This window comes from Melanaphis sacchari, unplaced genomic scaffold (genome assembly GCF_002803265.2).
Source record: "Melanaphis sacchari strain LSU unplaced genomic scaffold, SCAv2.0 Contig0_pilon_pilon, whole genome shotgun sequence".
In the NCBI taxonomy this organism is placed as follows: domain Eukaryota; kingdom Metazoa; phylum Arthropoda; class Insecta; order Hemiptera; family Aphididae; genus Melanaphis; species Melanaphis sacchari.
The window spans coordinates 11,052,108-11,067,479 of NW_020270366.1; the positions used below are offsets into that span (position 1 = coordinate 11,052,108).

Here is a 15,372-nt window from a genome sequence, read left to right on the forward strand (position 1 = left end):
ATTTTCAAAAAATTCCCGTCTTCCCGGACATCCCACCGATAACGCGTTGATAACACAGCGATATCTTCTTCTACAGCTTGGCGCCCCACTCCGCCTACTGCAATCCACATCCCACCAACCCATCGTACTGCTGTTGCACTTAATTTGCCATTGGGCGTTGGTTGTTCTATTTCGCTGCTTGTCGCCCGTCGCCCATTTCTCAACTTTTTTCTTTACACTTTCTGATTTTCCGTTTTTCTGTCTTGTCGATATTTTTCACGTCCAACACACGGTCCAAAAATGGCGCTCAGCGATGCTGATGTTCAAAAACAAGTAAGTATTTTGTTGAACTGTCAATGTCCATAGCTACCCTGTCTCACCGACACCTTGCAGTTACTACATTGTCATTATGTTATTTCTTCTATGTTATGTCCAGTTGGCTTATGACAACCCCATAATTTACTCATCGATTCCTATTTCCTTTCACAAATCAAACACATGATGGCCTTCATCGAACAGGAAGCCAATGAAAAAGCCGAGGAAATTGATGCCAAAGCCGAAGAAGAGTTCAACATTGAAAAGGGACGTCTGGTCCAACACCAGCGACTCAAGATTATGGAGTATTTTGAGCGTAAAGAAAAACAAGTGGAATTACAGAAAAAAATGTGAGTATGCTCCTGAAGTGTTTTTCTACAAATTGAACACACCTTTGTCCATTTCAAGGTTATAATAGTTGTTTGAATTAAAATTATAAAAACTATTCATCTGATAATTAATTATCATATTTTATGTACCATTAATTAATTATTACAATGAATGTAGTTAGGTATCTAACTAAATCTTTTTTATCCAAAACTAAAATGGAAAATTAAGAAAACAGTAGTAAAAAGATGCCAGACTTCAATCAGTAACATATTTTGAAAATTTGTAAAAAATACATTTTAAAATGTAAAAAGATACCTAAAATCAACTAGATACGATGAAATATCTTTAACGACCATATAATAGAAAGAAAAAAATTACATCATTTATGCTTATAGTAAACTGTTTTATAGAGTGTATAATAAAAATATTTTATCGCAAAAAAAAAGTATAAAAATATTGTTGTCTCTTTTTTAAAATCTAATTAAAGCTATAAATTATAATAGCTTATAATGGCAATCTTTTATTATTCTTTTGACTTGTATGGTTTAAAAAGAAATTGAGGGAAATGTTTAAATTAATTGATATATTATATTATAAATTATAATGCCATTTTAACATACATTAAGAATAGAACCTGATTACAGTTTTCTTAAAAATTGATTAATTGTTATTTATTTTTTTATTCAATCTTCTAATATGTTAAATCAAGCTCGTCTTAAGACATTAAAAGTACGAGAAGATCATGTCAGTGATGTTTTAGATGAAGCAAGAAAGCGTTTGGTCCAAGTGACAAATAACCCTGATTTGTACAGAGAAGTTCTAAGGAAATTAATATTACAAGCAATCTTACAGGTTAGACAAATAACAAAAGTTATATATTATTTAAGCATTCTAAGAAATAAATTGTTCTCATATCAAATTGTAAAATTAGTAGATTTATTTAAAATTTAGTTTAAAACTATTTTCATTGTTGATAAGCATCTTATTACTATTTTTATATGTTGTGCTTTTTTATAATAACTAAGAGAAAGTTGTAAATTTTAAAATTCTCTCAACTTATTCAAAATAAAAAAATTGCTCTAGATAATTTTTTTTCCTTTAAATTTAATAATGAATTGATTAACACTAATATTACAAATAACAGATTAAAACAAATCCTTCTGAACCTTAAATATGACTTGTTGCGCATTCTTTAGATAAGATATCACATGTATATTTAAGGTTTCTAAATTGTTATGTACTTTTTGTTTATTTAAAGGTAATTATAGAAAATATTTATTTTAAAACAATTTATCATAATATTATAACACCAGATTTTTATTTAATTTTATTAATTATTTATATGTTGAGATATAAGTTGTTTATGCAGTTAAAATGTTAAAATTTTGATATTAAGTAATTAAAATTTTTTATTGTCTTGTTTAGTTGTTGGAAAAAAATGTCACGTTACGTGTTCGTGAAAGTGATGTATCAGTTGTGGAAGAATTAATTGATGAAGTAGCAGCAGAGTATAAGAAAGTATCCAACAAAGATGTACATCTGAAATTGGACACTGATTCATTTTTAGCCCCCCAAACATGTGGCGGTATTGAGTTGTTGGCACAAAAGAATAAAATAAAAATTTGTAACACACTGGAATCACGATTGGAACTGATTGCACAGCAATTGGTACCAGCTGTACGAACTGCATTGTTCGGTCGCAATCCCAACAGAAAATTTGCTGAATAATTGCAGTAAATATCCACAGCAATATTATGCATATTAAAAACAAAAATAAAACATTCTATTTAAAATATTTTTTCGCATTCCATTTGGTAACTATTTAATTGCATAAATTATAACCATCCCATCTATTTATAGTTTAGGTTCAATACACATTTATTTCATTTGAGTCTACATATTTTAAGATAATATTTTGAGTGAATTTTTTTCTTTGTTGTAGATTAGTGTCAAGTTTTATCGTGTAAATTGTTGTTTAATTAATTAATATACAAATTATATTGATATTGTTATTACTGTATTATTTTATTTTTATTTTTTTTGTGTCGTCAAATAAATACATTTTAACAAAACTTCCGTTTTTACAAAATAAAGTATTTTATTTTTAGATTCAGAATAAAACAAAAATAAATTGATTAGAGGTGGTTTTTTGGAACAAAATATTTTAAATTAAAATTTGACATAACACATGGTTTCTAGTAATAAATGTGATCTGGTTAGTGCATTAAATAAATTAAACACATATTTATGTATAACACAGTATTAAGTAAAATCAATTTTATATATTTGTTATACTTGGAAAAGAATACCCTATGTAGAGATTTAAATTGTTTAACATATTTCATTATTAGTAAACACTTAACATTATAAAATCATCAATTTTTGATTTTCATGTTTGTAAGTCAACCTTGAATATAAAGTTTAATTAAATTCAAGGTTTCTTATATGTTGTCTTTACTAGAATTCTAAAAAAAATAGTTGGATGAAATGTAAAATTAATTTTCTGTGAATATTTAAATACTACATTTTGATATGATTGAATATTAAATTTAAAAATACTGAATTTTCATAGAAAAATTTTAGTCGTCTTGTTGCAATTCAAAAATATTTGAATTATAATAATTATAATTATTTATATTTCATGTTCTATCGTATGGAGACTTGAAACTTTTTACCATTACGCATTTACCTGTGCATATTATTTTCTTGTTTTCTGAATGGAATGAAAATTATTGAATATTTTGATAAATTTTTAAGCATTTCTACTACTGTTTTAATATAAAAATGACAACTAAAATTAATGAAGATTTAAAGAAATCAAAATAAATTCTCTACACTGATAAGTACTGAAGATCTTATCATCAAACAACGAGATTATGTAATTAAAGTAATTACCTTCCTTCTGATGTTCAGACAAATAAGTTAGATTTAGAAAAAATAAATTTTTCGTGAATATACCAATACTCATATACCTTATGTTTAAGTTGCACATGCCTGCCTGAGTCATAAAGAAAAATTAAAGTGCGTGTTCACCCTCTTATACTTAACGATATACCTAGCTATAAAAAAATGAATACTTATTAGTTATCATCGGTGATTAGATATAATTGGCATAGATCATGATTAAACATAACCATATAGTATTAAGATCACGAACTCAGTGAATGAATAAAATTGTAAAAATTAATGTACAAAAAGGTTTATCAGTTGTAGTGGGAATGAAACCATCAAGCCACTAAAGATACTAAAGTACCACCTCACCACGGATACTACAAAATGTAATCGTCTACCAGTTAGTTGCTGTTTTGTTTGAAAATCGATTAATTCGATACAAATCGGGCTAATTTGTATTACTTGTTTAATGCAATAAATAATGTATACCAGTTAACCTACCAACTAAACAATAAAAACATGAAAAAAACTTTCTTCTAATTTAGCAGACCTTGTTTATACCAATAGGAGTTTTCGGCCTCGGATAATATATTTAATCAAAACGTCTCTTCACACTGATGACGCCTATTGCCTATAAAAATGTACAAGTAGTTAGAATTTTGTATTTTTATATATTTATTACCTACATTTAAACATGGTTTGTTAGTTCTTGTGAGGACGGATAAATTTATGATTTCCAAAAATAAATAATGATTATGAAAATTACTTCAATCCACCGCTTGACACTTGCCATAATGATAATTAATAATATGCTACTTATGCGCACACCACTTATTGTCAATCGTATTTTGTACTATTAAATGCGTTGTTCATACATTTTATACTCGTAATTTTTTTTCCTTTTATCTGCTTGGAAATTCAATTCAAATATACATAATATACCTATATCTATTACATTTTAATGTTTATATAATAGTGTATTCAACGTTAAGGTACATTCAAAACTTACTTATAGCAAAATTAATTTTTTAATTTTTTTCTTTTGATAATAAAATATGTATTTATTCGAATTCTCATTTTTGGAATTTTTAAATACCTCTGTACCTATTAATAATTATCTAAAGATTATGTGGCAATCAATTTTTTTTTTCAATTATGTACTTTTCTTATTTATTTTCAAATTTGAGAAATTAAGGTAATAAGAACTTTAAATTTTTTATAAACAATACCTTGTTACGTACCGTGTTATTTTACACATATATATTATACGGAGAGGTGATGTGTATACCGATGGGATAATATATTCAAACAGTGTAGCACCAACGGATAGGGCGAACACCTGCACATCGTGATATTAAATATAATGAATAAGACATGGTCACACGTCTTGGACTTCTCAGAAATGATGAGTAAACAACAGTGTTAACATTGTACTATTTAATTTGACAATTAAGACTTGATCACACGTCTTGTAATTCGTAGAACCGATGAAATCGCAGGAAAGGCACCCAACTGAATAATACATTTAATTTAGAGAGCTCCTTTAGGTCATCGGAAGTCACCACCTCCTCAGTCACCACTCTTGACGGTTAACCATATATAAGGGAGACCAGGGCAAGAGCTCAGCAGACGGTTAGGGATATTCGAGACGCTCAGAGGCAGGTCGTAACACCACTCACACCATCTTGTGCTTATAAAATTGTATTCTTGTACGAGTTAATTGTATTAAATAAAGACTTAATCTTTTAACTTGCAAACATTAGTATTTCTATTTCTACGTTGATATATGTATCGACGTTGACATAACGGACGCAACAACCTAGGTACCTACTTAATTCGTGAATTTATTAATTTACCTACTTTTATAAATATTTTAGAAATACGACTAGCTTTTTATTTTAGTTGTTAACTTTTTTGATGAATAAAATAAAATAAGTACTGAAATAACTGAACAAATACCTACTGAAATACATAGTGCAATAGGTACATACTGCCTATTTACATCAATATATAAACATATAATGATATAATACATACATAGGTAGGTATTATGTATATTTACACCTTTTTTATTTGGCCCTAGGGTACTTCAAATAAAATTGTTTTTTTAAAAGACTTATTTCTTAACTAGATTTGTAGAAGTTTTTTCTAAATAAATATTATTAACTGGGTACTTACCATCTACCTAAAATATTTAGTAGAAATTGCCAACATTTTAATTAATATTATCTTTTATATTTCGATGATAATTCAGGAAAATGGAGTGAGAACATAATTCTTTGGAGATGATACGCTCGCCAAAACCTTGTAAAAAAATGCATTATTTCATTAGATGTGTTGTGTTCCAACAACGATAGGCAACAGTACAGTGGAAGGTTTTAAATTTATTATGGAGAACAACAGCACAAATTAATATTATTGTTTTTATTTAAATAGATATAATCAAAATTATAGCAATGATTACGTAAATGATTTTAAAGTACATCAACATTTAAGAAGAGATGAGAGCCGAACCGACAAGCTTACACTTACTTAGACGTGCTGATCGACCGCTCGTCAACTTCCTACAATGGCCGACGCGGAGTACACGGACCGGATCCGGAAAGTCTTATCGTAGTGGCCTTCTGGCCTATGGGTACCTACCCAGTTACACACACTAACGTGTATTAGTCATATTTGGAAACAATATTCCTAACTGGGTCACTACTCACTACAGGTCCGCAACTGATGTTGATGTATGATATGTGATATTATTGTTATTATCTAGCTTCATCGATTTCAAGCAACTAAGTAAACTGTGTTGAAATATCTCAGTATACAAGTAATGTTTACTGACTGTTGTTTCAAAGAAAATACGGTCCACTGTTCAACAACGTAATATGATACACAAAACTTCAATTTTCTGATAGTTTAAAAGGGTTTCTTGAAAAACAAATGGATTTTCGGTGGACCAAATAAAATAAAAATACTGTTATACAAACATACATTGCTCTTGGGAAAATGACATATCACAGAGCAATAAAATACTTACTATTGCAAACGTCGTACCATCAATTCATATTATAATGACGTATAGATTCAATGTCGGTACCCAGGTACGTTCGGAGGGGTACAGTGGGGGCCATTGCCCCCCTGAGATTTTTCAAGTCAATTACAAAATTGGAAGTGTAATTAATAATATTAATATCCATCGCCAAAGGTATGACAATAAACAATTTTTTAATCAAAAAATTGATGATTCAATTAATTTATTTGCTTCAAACTAAATGAGATTGTCATTACTTTTTGAATAAAATAATTAATATGATGTAAATTCAATCAAATAAAGTTGTTTTTTGTTTAAACTTTATTATGTTTTTTATTATAAATATTAGAATAGCGTAATTTTATATTAACTTAAATTAGTTTTAATTTAAAAAAAAATTATTAATGATTGTATTATAAAATATGAGTAGATGAAAGATGTAGCGGTAAATCTTCCCATAAGTATAGGTACTTACAATTTTTTTTTGTCCCCTCTGAGCTACATTTCTGAGGGCGTCCTTGTCGGTACCCAATAACTGTGGTGTTATTTTGCAATAGCCGATAAAAATAACTCAACATAACTACTATTTACACAAACATTTATTTTGATGTACGCGACTATTCAATTACACTGCATTACTTAATTCAATCAAGTTTATAGATTACTATGTAAATAATAAATTTGTAAATCAGTGTTATATCTTTCCATAAAACATTAATGATCTATGATATTTCTATAAAGTTCTAATAAATTAATAGGTACCCATTCACTTTAGAAGGATGAAAATGATATGAAACATAGCAGATAAATAATTAGTTACCAAGTATTCATCAAGAGTATGTAATAATGGTTATATTAATAAAAATAAGGGTCAATTGTCAATGTCATTGTTATTAACGAACAATTTTTTGATACACTTAAAATTAATTAATGTCATACATTATGTTTGTAGATATGTTAGGTTATTCTCATGATATACAATGAGTGTTTTTGAAATGTTTAGAGTATAGCACTCTACTAATCACATTTAAATTCTAAACCTAGAGTTTAGTGCAAATGTTTTAAGAAACATAATTTGCACTTTCTTCTGATCATTTATAGAAGAATCAAAGAAACTGATTCATTTTTTTTATTATTCTTAAATATGTAACAAAATAAAAAAATATCTTTTAATTTCAGATATGTATAATGCAAGTATATAATATATTGATAAATTGTATGATACAACTGGAATTTGGAGTAAGATATTTACCAAAATCAAAAACCTTTGTAATGTTTGCACTTGTCTGTTGAAAAATTCTATTAAAATACTAAGACTTTAATCAATTCTGCATACAATTCTTATTTTGTTCAAGAAATACATAATTCAATAAACAAAACAGTTATATACTAATATATTATGTATATTCAGCTTCTTAACTCAAATGTATAGATCAAGTATAATACATTTTTTTAGAATTTTAGCAAAAATGACATAATTATAAACAAAAACAGAATTATTCAGTTAATAAAGTTAATTGTCAAATTTATTATGGTTTTTAGACATTATTAAAATAATCAAAATAAGTATAATTCTATATTAATTATAATAGTAAGTAAAGTAAAAATTTGGCATTAACATATAATCACGGTTACATTGGACACGGAATGAATGACAGCACAGGTAATATTTAAGTACACAATTAAGATAATGTTTATCAACAATCACAGTTAATTTCAACCTTAACATTAGTTACATATATTCAAATGATTGTTTTTATCTAAGTTAACTACTTTATTATTATTTATCATAATAAGTATCATAAATAGTTTTTTGGTATATATATAAAAATATTATAGTACAACTAAATAAATAGTTGAAGCCAACAAAAATTAATAAAAACAAGAAAATCATAACAACCCTGAACTGTTATTGGCCTCTTTGAATTAAATAATTGAACGATTATAATTTAGTGAAACTTGGTAAATGGTTTGTCACTCATAGGTACTAAATTTGAAATTCGTATAAGTATTTAACTAAGCCTCAGAAATATGTGAAAACGCAAAAGTGAGCTAACAATAATACTGTGTAAGGATAAAAGTGAACTAATTTCAGATACATTTTTATTGCTTTACACTGAATATTGCCTCTTTATTTTTTCACACCCATAATTCTTTCAGCTACCCCTAAATAATAAATAGTTTGTGCGATACCAAAAAGTGGTGCAATCACTATCATTCGGCATGCGCCACCTCTGAAGAATGCCAAAGGACCTTCATTACGAAATGTTTTCCTAGAATATAAAGTAATATAATAATATTGAATTATTTTATTTATAAAAATGATCTTACATAAAACAGTCAACAACTCCTTTATATTCTACCTCGGCATCAGATTTTTTAATTGCTTGCAATCTAGTTTTAATTACATCAATTGGATTTACAGCTAAAGCAGCACATGAACCAGCTACACAACCTGATACAAATGAACACCAAAATACTGCATCGCCTGATAAATAAAAAAACATAAATTATGTTTGAAATTTATCTAAAAAAAATAAAATTTATACCAGAGCCATCTTTTTTACGTGGTCCCAAAGCATTTAGCCTAGCAAACATTGGAAAGTAAATGATGGAAAATGTTACATCACGCATTCCTGTAGCTCCTACACCGCGGTAAAGACCTAATAACCCTTTGGATGCAACTAATTCACGTGCCAATGATGTAGCTGATATTTTTGGCACAGTTTTTCCTTCTAAAAAATTAATACAATTTTATGAACATATATATCTGTACATAAAATAATTTTTTATAGATTAAATTAACAAGTAATAACATTCAAATTTTATTTTTTATCTATTAATGGTACAAATAAACTAATACTCAAAAATATTTAAATTTAATGACATACATCAATTTCTACAAAAAATAAAAAAAAAAATAATTGGAAATACCTAATTTTGCTTGTGCAGCAACTCGTCCAGCATCTTGCATTTGAATTTTCAATAGTTCCATAGGAGTAGTAACAACAATTTGAAAAAGCCCAGCACCTGCACCGGCTAACATTTCGCGTATTAACGTTAAAGGCTTCCTTAAAAATTAGAGTTTTTAACATGTTTCTTCTGTTCTATTCAATTATATTTATGTAATACATACCCAGGCGGTGCCAACCAATGTCGAAATTGATCATTAGCTGCTAATTTAATGGCTTTTTCTGGTGTAATTAATAAAATATTTACAGCAGATCCTCGGTACATTCCAAAATATCCTTCAGCAGCATATGTCTTTCGAAATGCATCAAGCCTATTAATTAGTTCAAATTATGAAAACTATTATAAAGGTTATTATTATGTTTATAGTCTTACATTGATCTATACATGAAAGATCCATCAGGACCTGGCTTTTGATTCTGAAGTCTTGTTTTAACCAAATCCAGTGGGAAAACTACAGTTACTCCAATAATACCAGCTATACCTCCATTTATTATTTTTGGTAATAATCTATGAATATACATTTGAGTATTTAATATTTTAACCATGTTATAAATAAAGAAAATTAGGTAGGTAGGTAATTTTATATTAAATATTAATTAAGTTTAACGAATCACTAAATATTAAATTATAGAAATCTTAATAAATATTTACTAAAATTATTTAGTTTTAATAGTACACAATTCCAATATTGACTATAGTATATATTAATTAATTTTAATCTAAATTAATAAATTATTATAATTGCTGTATTTGTCTTTGTACTTTTGAAAAAAAATAAATATTCCTATAGAATAATGATTATTAAATAATTTAAATTAAATTAAAAATATTGATAAAATAATACTCACGAGAAACGGTCAGAAGATGGAAGCTTTCTGAAAATAAAAACAAAATTTCACTTATTTATTTAATTAACACAATAAATATGTTACAAAGGGCAATTCTAAAATTATATAATAAAGTATATTCATTATAAAGTTAATATATAAAATTGTACATTTAAATTAACAGTAATAAGGGAATAGTAACAATAACTTAGCTAATTTAAAGGTTTTTATTAAATAAGAAAGGATGTGATTTATTCACTTAGGTTTATTTGAAGGGAGAAAATTGAATGAGTTTAGCATCCTCGATTTTTTCATTGAAATTGAAACCATATTCATATTAACATTAAACTTTAAGAATGCATTATATACATATAGCAATAAATAAGAATGAAAAAAGAACATTATTAAAATATTCAGACTTCAAAATGTAATTATTAAAATATACTTCTAGTTTATAATAATAAAATAAGTTAAAAATGATATAGTATTATTATATTTGTAAGAATAAATAAAATAATATGTAACATAATTAACTAGGAATTATTCCAAAATTCATATTTAACTATAACAATTCAAACAGAGACAGTTTAGACATGTTTTAAAATTGAAAATATTAATTAAATGACAAATTTGAATAAATTAGATATATTTTTCTAATTAATTAATGTGTTAAAATAATACAGTTGATTCCGTTTAATAGAGATACCAGTTAATGAAGACAATTGCTTAATAGGGACAATTTTTCAACTACGAAAATAAATGTATACTTATATGTTCACTGCTATCTGGTCCATGAATACAGGTAATTGAGGCATTTTTATCGAGTATCACAAACAATAATATGTAAGAAACAAAGTAATATCCATAGTTTTTTTTAAATAAGATAAAATACATAAGAAAAAAATAAAAAAATATGTGAATGTTCTTTATATGTATACATTTTTAAAAATAATTAGGTTATATCATGTTTTTATTTTTTTATTATTAAATAAGTTCTATAACTATATGTAATTTGTAATAATAAAAATATATTAAAAAAATCAGTTTTTTAACAAATTTATATGTTTGTTTTAGTATTTCAGATTATTGCGACAACCACTTAATTGGGACAAAATAATACGCAACCGATGTGTTCTAATAAAGCGAAATCAACTGTATACTATAACATGGTTTACTATAGTATATTATAAGGTATACTGTAACAAACTATCTTTTATTAAAATATAATAGAAAAATACAGAATAATGATTAATGATGAAAAATACAAATTAAATTGATATTTGATAGTAAAATATATGAGAGAAAAGTGAAATATTAATAGACTAGGAGTTAAAACAACAGTCAGTTTTATATAAATAATTCCATTTTAACATACAAATTAGTGCAACAGGTGGTTAATTTTTTTTCATCAAAACATTAACAATTCAACAAATATAATATATTTTTACAAATAAACTAACATGGATTAAATCCTAAAATCCTTTATGGTTAATTAATAAGTCATGATTATAAGAATTGACTATTTCCTATCAGGTAAGATATATGGTTATTTCAGAATAAGTAGATTATAATAAAATATATTAAACATGTATTACCTAATATATATTATCTGAATAGCAATTACTGAAATAAAAAAAAATATATCATAGACATTTATAATCTAAATAGCTGAACAGTTTTGTCACAAACTGATTAATCATTACTCGAATCATTAATTAATCTATTCTATTTTATACAATGGATAAATTAATTTCCCAATTAAATCTATAACTGTCAAGAAATCTGCTTTAGTTTTTTATTTTGGAAACTTATTAAGTATTTTGTTTTTAAATTATTTGAATAAGTAGATACCTTTATAAGTAATAACACCTATCTATTAAAATAAATACTACAATTTGATTACATAGAATATATTTAATAGCATTAATGGTATTATTAAAAGTATCTATAAAATACTAAAAAATGATAGATAAACAAGTGTTAATTTAAATTGAATGAACACTCTAAATAAAAAGAAATAATCAAAATAATTGTTATAATAGATAAAAATTCAAAGGTCAATTTTGTAAAATTGATTCTATAAATTTCAATATTGATAATTTATTATAAATTCATGATTGAAATTAAGTAGGTATAATTATATTTTTAAATAAATAAAATTTATAATTTGTAAGTTTATCATCAAATGTAATAAAGAATTCATGATTTTAAATTGAAAACTATTATATCTATTTTACCTACCTAACAAAATATACTTTTTTAGTGCTCATTTACAAAATAAACTCATAGTTACAAGATACTTATGAGGTAATTTTTAAGTATGGATTAATGCCTTAATGTTAGTTAACTTTTTTTGTTTATCAGTTCATTCAACAATAATCTTAAATATGTATATGAGATAAGGTAAACTTCTACTTAAATAACATTAAAATATAAATATTCAAATGTAAAAACTGAAAGTAATGGTTAATTATCAACTAACTTCAATATTCATTTAAATTTATATTTCTAGCAAACATTTAATCTAAAGAGGTTAATTAAACACCAGATTGCTAATCAAATAAAAAAAAATATGAGCTTATTTCAATGTTATAAGTTACATTTTATTACTCTAGGGGTTATGGTTATTTATATGGCTATGCTAATTTCTTAGCCAAAATCTAAACATGCATTTTTTAGAATATATATTTTTGAACTAAATATATTCCTTACATATATTTTTATTTTGTGTGTGATGGATCACAGAAAGTAAAGCAAGTATTTATATGAATACAAGTATCATACTATGCGAATGTTTAATGAATATAGTTATTCAATTATACTTACCTAAAAAATCGTTTATTGTTAAATGTTCATGACGTAAGTAATAATATTAATAAGTATTAACTAATAGGTACCTAATTAAGTATTTTTAAACATACAATTTAACGACGTAGTTCGGACATGAATGTGTAATAAGACTACTTACTTTACTTCTGACTGGACGGCATTGGAGGACGTCATGGTGACTTAAAACTTTCGAAGACGCCAAATAATAGCACTCCGCAAACCCCGTTCGGAATACTGATGGATCGTGAATTCGAGACTGACGACTGTCGTAGTGTTTTCGTCGTCATAGAATACACACTAACCGTATTAAGCCGCGTCGAGCGACAAACTGAACTGAAGTACTAACTAAACTACTAACGTATTAACGTAACCACAAACCGTCGACCGCCCTTGGCCGATACTATGGTGGGTACCGCTGCAGCCGCGGCGAGGAAAAGTAAATGATAATGTAATAGGTACAACACTATTATAATTTATAATTATTTGTCTTGATTGTTAAATAATTCGTTTGATCGTCGGCGTTGTGCTTGGCAATCAATATGCTTGTATGCAAATACTTTACTACGCTATGATAACGTACAAAATAATATGTTCTGCGATAATGATAAATGTCAAATGATAATACATGCGACACGCGTCCAGCGACACGGATAATCTGTCGCAGTGAATTATATTCACTAATCTGTTTTCTGCTGTAGATAGTGCCAATGTGCCATAGTGATAAGTGGTAAGGTCATGGCCACGGTGTTATTTGGATGTTAATAGAATTATGATTACGAAATCATAGGTATTAAACTATTAAAGAATTCACGAAATTATATCGCTAATTATTACTATTACTCCAAGGCGGACGTTCTACAAAGATAATAAAGATGTATTTTACCTGTGACCTGTGGGCTATGATGACACACAAATGTACTGTCTTTTAACACGTTCTAGTGGTCATAAATAACGTTTTGTCGTAAGTAAGTTTCGAATCAATTTATTGAGTACAAAACCATAGACGTAAATTGAGGGAGGAGCTTAGCCTTCTATATTTTTTTTAAGTTGACGAGTACTTAATAAACTTAAGAGGGCAAAGCCCTCTGTGGGCTTGTTCAATGTGAAATGCTTATAATTTTAGCCTCCCTTCTAAGTTCTAACAAGCCAAATTTACGAACAAAGCAAAAAGGAAACTGCGGCTAGATCACTTAAATAGGCAGTCAATTATAATGAAAGGTTGTCACCTTAGCATCACGTCAAAAATTTAAATAAAGGGTTGTACAACCATTTTAGTATCATATCCACGACAAAATATTGTAATTTGTAAATATTTATATTTATTTAGTAAAGATTCATCTATTTTTCATCTTAAATAGTTTTGAGGGACGGAATCGGTAAATTGGGTCCTAAATAAATTTATCTCGATGAATTGAATCTCATAAAAAATTATAGTAGGTATGTTAATCCCATATCTGATAAAATAATCAGATAAAAATATCTGATAATCTTTATAGAAGTAAATTTTATAATAAAATTATGGTATAAATTGAAATATGTATGTTTTTATAATAAAATGTTCTCTATAAATAATTTTACAAATTTGATCCAGTCAGCGGCTTGATCATCCAATTCACACTCACATCATCCTCTAAATCAGAGTTCAGTTCCTTCTGATATTCGTCTATTAATTGCAGATAAGAGGAGGGCTAGAGCCTTTTTCCAACGTACTCGCCTTCCCTCTCTTAAACATAACTATAATAAACTCTCTAATCTCCTTAAAAAAATGTTGGCCAAACATAAAGCCTCTTTACTTGAAAAATTCTTGATAAATCTGTCTCCTAATGACGGCAGTCTTTAGAGAGCCACCAAAAGAACATGTAAACGCAATTCTCCTAACGTACTAATTAAAAAATCAGATGGATCCTTTGTCTGCACCGACTGGGAAAAAGCTGAATTATTTAAAGGTTTTCTTCCTGAGATATTTCAACCCCATCCCGAAATTTTCTCTCTTGAAAATAATTTTGCTGTTGCCGAGTCTCTAAATTCTCTTCTTCCTGTTTTTCGTCCTGTAAAACACTTTTCACCAAGTGAAGTCAAATATGTTATTGATAAGTACTCGCAGAAAAAATCTCCAGGTTTCGATCTCATCACAGGCGAAGTTGCCAGATGCTTACCAAAAAAAGCTATAATACACCTCACTCACATTTTTAATTGTATTTT

The 15,372-nt window shown here is 26.9% G+C and overlaps 2 protein-coding genes across 2 annotated transcripts; one reads left to right on the top strand and one right to left on the bottom strand.

The window, feature by feature from the left end:
• Positions 1-145: 145 nt before the first annotated feature.
• LOC112596896 (V-type proton ATPase subunit E) lies at positions 146-2,419 on the top strand. Its single transcript, XM_025342771.1, has 4 exons — positions 146-312; positions 469-642; positions 1,306-1,476; positions 2,050-2,419. The coding sequence occupies exons 1-4, from the start codon at positions 280-282 to the stop codon at positions 2,350-2,352; spliced, it is 681 nt and encodes a 226-aa protein (XP_025198556.1). The 5' UTR covers positions 146-279; the 3' UTR covers positions 2,353-2,419.
• A 6,154-nt stretch (positions 2,420-8,573) lies between these two features.
• LOC112590882 (mitochondrial glutamate carrier 1-like) lies at positions 8,574-13,699 on the bottom strand. Its single transcript, XM_025334475.1, has 8 exons — positions 13,310-13,699; positions 10,363-10,389; positions 9,887-10,021; positions 9,678-9,824; positions 9,476-9,612; positions 9,091-9,276; positions 8,873-9,029; positions 8,574-8,814 (listed from the first exon to the last, which is right to left on the bottom strand). Exons 1-8 carry the CDS (start codon positions 13,342-13,344, stop codon positions 8,673-8,675), a joined length of 966 nt encoding a protein of 321 aa, XP_025190260.1. The 5' UTR covers positions 13,345-13,699; the 3' UTR covers positions 8,574-8,672.
• Between the last annotated feature and the right edge of the window lie 1,673 nt (positions 13,700-15,372).

Coding starts and splice junctions, on each gene's coding strand:
- LOC112590882 (XM_025334475.1), bottom strand. CDS start 13,344: ATGACGTCCTCCAATGCCGTCCAGTCAGAAGTAAA. Junction 10,390..13,309: donor GCCGTCCAGTCAGAAGTAAA/GTAAGTAGTCTT, acceptor TTTTATTTTCAG/AAAGCTTCCATCTTCTGACC. Junction 10,022..10,362: donor CCATCTTCTGACCGTTTCTC/GTGAGTATTATT, acceptor GTATATTCATAG/ATTATTACCAAAAATAATAA.
- LOC112596896 (XM_025342771.1), top strand. CDS start 280: ATGGCGCTCAGCGATGCTGATGTTCAAAAACAA. Junction 643..1,305: donor AAGTGGAATTACAGAAAAAA/ATGTGAGTATGC, acceptor ATTTATTTTTTT/ATTCAATCTTCTAATATGTT. Junction 1,477..2,049: donor TATTACAAGCAATCTTACAG/GTTAGACAAATA, acceptor TGTCTTGTTTAG/TTGTTGGAAAAAAATGTCAC.